The sequence below is a fragment of the Limulus polyphemus genome, unplaced genomic scaffold (genome assembly GCF_000517525.1).
Source record: "Limulus polyphemus unplaced genomic scaffold, Limulus_polyphemus-2.1.2 Scaffold967, whole genome shotgun sequence".
Classification (NCBI taxonomy): Eukaryota; Metazoa; Arthropoda; class Merostomata; order Xiphosura; family Limulidae; genus Limulus; species Limulus polyphemus.
Genome location: NW_013666577.1, coordinates 8,340 through 10,792, shown reverse-complemented (window position 1 = coordinate 10,792; position 2,453 = coordinate 8,340). Strand labels below are relative to the sequence as shown.

Below are 2,453 nucleotides of genomic sequence, written 5' to 3'. Positions count from 1 at the left end.
TTTAGTCTTAAAAAGGTTTTAATTGTTTGTATTAATCATCATAGTTTATTTTTCTAACATAGAGAACGAAACGTTTAAGATGCCGAAAAAATGCATCTGTTAATTAATCATTCTAATATTGGAAAATCTATTTATCTTTACTGCGATATTAATTAAATGATTGATTTTCTCAGGATGAAGATTTTGATAGCAACTTTTCTTTTCGGACTCGCATCCGCCAGCTTCTACCAAGGTAGATATACATTTAGCATTTGCTTCAAAATTTTGTAATTTCAAATTAAAAGTACAATTACTATGAAGTATCTAAAGTAAAATATTTGTTTAAATAATCATATCATAATTTTAGTTTATAAATCGTCACTGAATCTATTAATTAAGCGCCATTGATTGTATCACCTGATGGGGATAAATAAGAGAGCTCCATAATATAATAGATACCTATTTGTTTTGAATGAAAGATTAAACAAATCTTTACACATATAGAAAACATCGGTAAAAATAACATACTAGACAAATTGCATTTCAGTTTCATTTATGATTTATACTAAAAAACATGTTGTTTATTTCTTGCAGTGCTTGACCATGCCGCTGACCAGGCTGTTTTGGAGTTTATGGTTGGAATGGAAAAAGTTCCTTCCCTGAAACAAGTTGTAGGATACGATCTTGGCGTGAATGTCGATGAGTAAGGCATTCTTAATATATAAGAATAATTTAAACGTGCAAGAGATTAGTGGAATTTACAGGCCGTTTACAATCTTCAGAACATGCTGTCGCATGGAACTAAAGAATTATCCGTAAAACTTGGGTCATATTAGTACAAATCTGTTAATGGAAAAATTATGATGTTAACAAAAGTGAAAAACTTGAACTGTTTCTTCTTAAACTTACTTGTAGTGTAAATACATTTCATTTCTCACACAGAATGGTGTTTAGAAAAATTGAAGCGATTCTTTCATTTAATTAATGAATAATTATGTTAAATAATTTCATAAAATGAATCGATAAAACTATTATTGCTATATTCTTCGGTTGTTGTTTAGGTACGGTGAATTACTAAAATGAGAAATGCATACAATGCTAATTTCTCCTGTTTACAATAATGTACTTAAGTGGTATACTAAAATAAACTGGAAAAAAGGTACACTGAAATTAACAGAATCCAAATTATATTGGAGAAAGCAAACAAATGAAAAGAGACTGCGGAACTTGAACTAAGGACCTCTGGCTAATACAGACACTGTTCTACTACTGAGCTATCCAAATGTACAAGCTCTCTGAAACTGAAAGAACAAGTATTTAAAGGTGTAAATTTCCCTTAAGCAGATTTTTCTCTAAGCTGCGCGGCTACGCAGCCGCACAATAACCAATCAAGTTCCGCGCACTTCATTATTCCAGCCGCGCACCTCCTCAGTAATGGTGAGAAGTCTCAACACGTTGCCAGCCTTAATGACCATGGCAGTCGATAGGCCCAAAGCCCAAATAACTAACTGGTAGCATTGCAAAGTGGCCTAATGATCCAATAGGGTCGATGGTCTAAAAATACCCATCCCTAAGAAAAACTGGTAGCACACATCCGCACATTGCCTTGATACATGAAAAAATTCATTCCGCACATGGATTGAAAAATTAGAGAGAACATTGCTCCTAAAGATATTCAGGGACAGGGGTGCCCCTTCGTCCACCAATGAAATGATTGAAGAGAAAGCTAGAGTGTTCGATTTTAAAATACACGAGGGAAGTGGAGTAGTGTCAGCTGTAGATTTCAGAAGTGAAAAGGAGAATGAGAACGACGAGGAGTGGTCTGGAGACCAATCTGGGTCTCTTAGCAAAGTCCCTTTTCAAGGCTTTGGGAACTGTTAGTTGAAATTTCCTTTTGGATGTATTTCCTCTCTGATTCATATCTTCTTAGGTATGGTCGGTATTTACCTCTATTTTGATACTGACGGTAACTCACTTTCCAGGTAGTGAGTAGTACGTACCCTTTGTTAGGCAATATCCCTGTCTACGGTTGTAGACACTCCTAAGTATTTTTTCGCTTCTGTAATAGTCACAATACCTAGAATGTGGTTATCACTCTTCTCATAGAGAACACAAGGTTTGTGATGAGCCTATTTACAATATGTCGCCGTCACTGATCACTTGTGACGTTTTTTTACTACGAATATGATTACCATATTACGTCATGATCAGGCAAACCCAAACAAAATATACGTACTAGGATAGTTCAGTGGTAGAGTACTGGTCCTGTTAGATAGAGGTCTTGGGTTTAAGTGGCAGCATCGACGTTTCTTTTCACTTATCGATTTTATATTTTGCGTTTGAAGCAAATGTTATCAAAATTATCAAAAATTCCGAATTATTTCAGCCAAAGACTATGGAACATTGTTTTTCACAGAGAAGTATTAGACATAATTAAACAGTTAGAGAAATAGTTTATATATATATATATATAT

General features: G+C 34.3%; 1 protein-coding gene across 2 annotated transcripts in view; it reads left to right on the top strand.

Moving 5' to 3' along the window:
- The window catches only part of LOC106461472, an 11,678-nt gene that overhangs the window by 919 nt on the left and 8,306 nt on the right, over positions 1-2,453 (top strand). For both annotated transcript variants that reach the window (XM_022388443.1, XM_013921296.2), the window contains exons 2-3: positions 174-232; positions 574-682. In XM_022388443.1, coding sequence (XP_022244151.1) covers positions 175-232; positions 574-682 — 167 coding nt within the window. In that variant the 5' untranslated portion in view covers position 174. The remainder of the gene's footprint in view (positions 1-173; positions 233-573; positions 683-2,453) is intronic.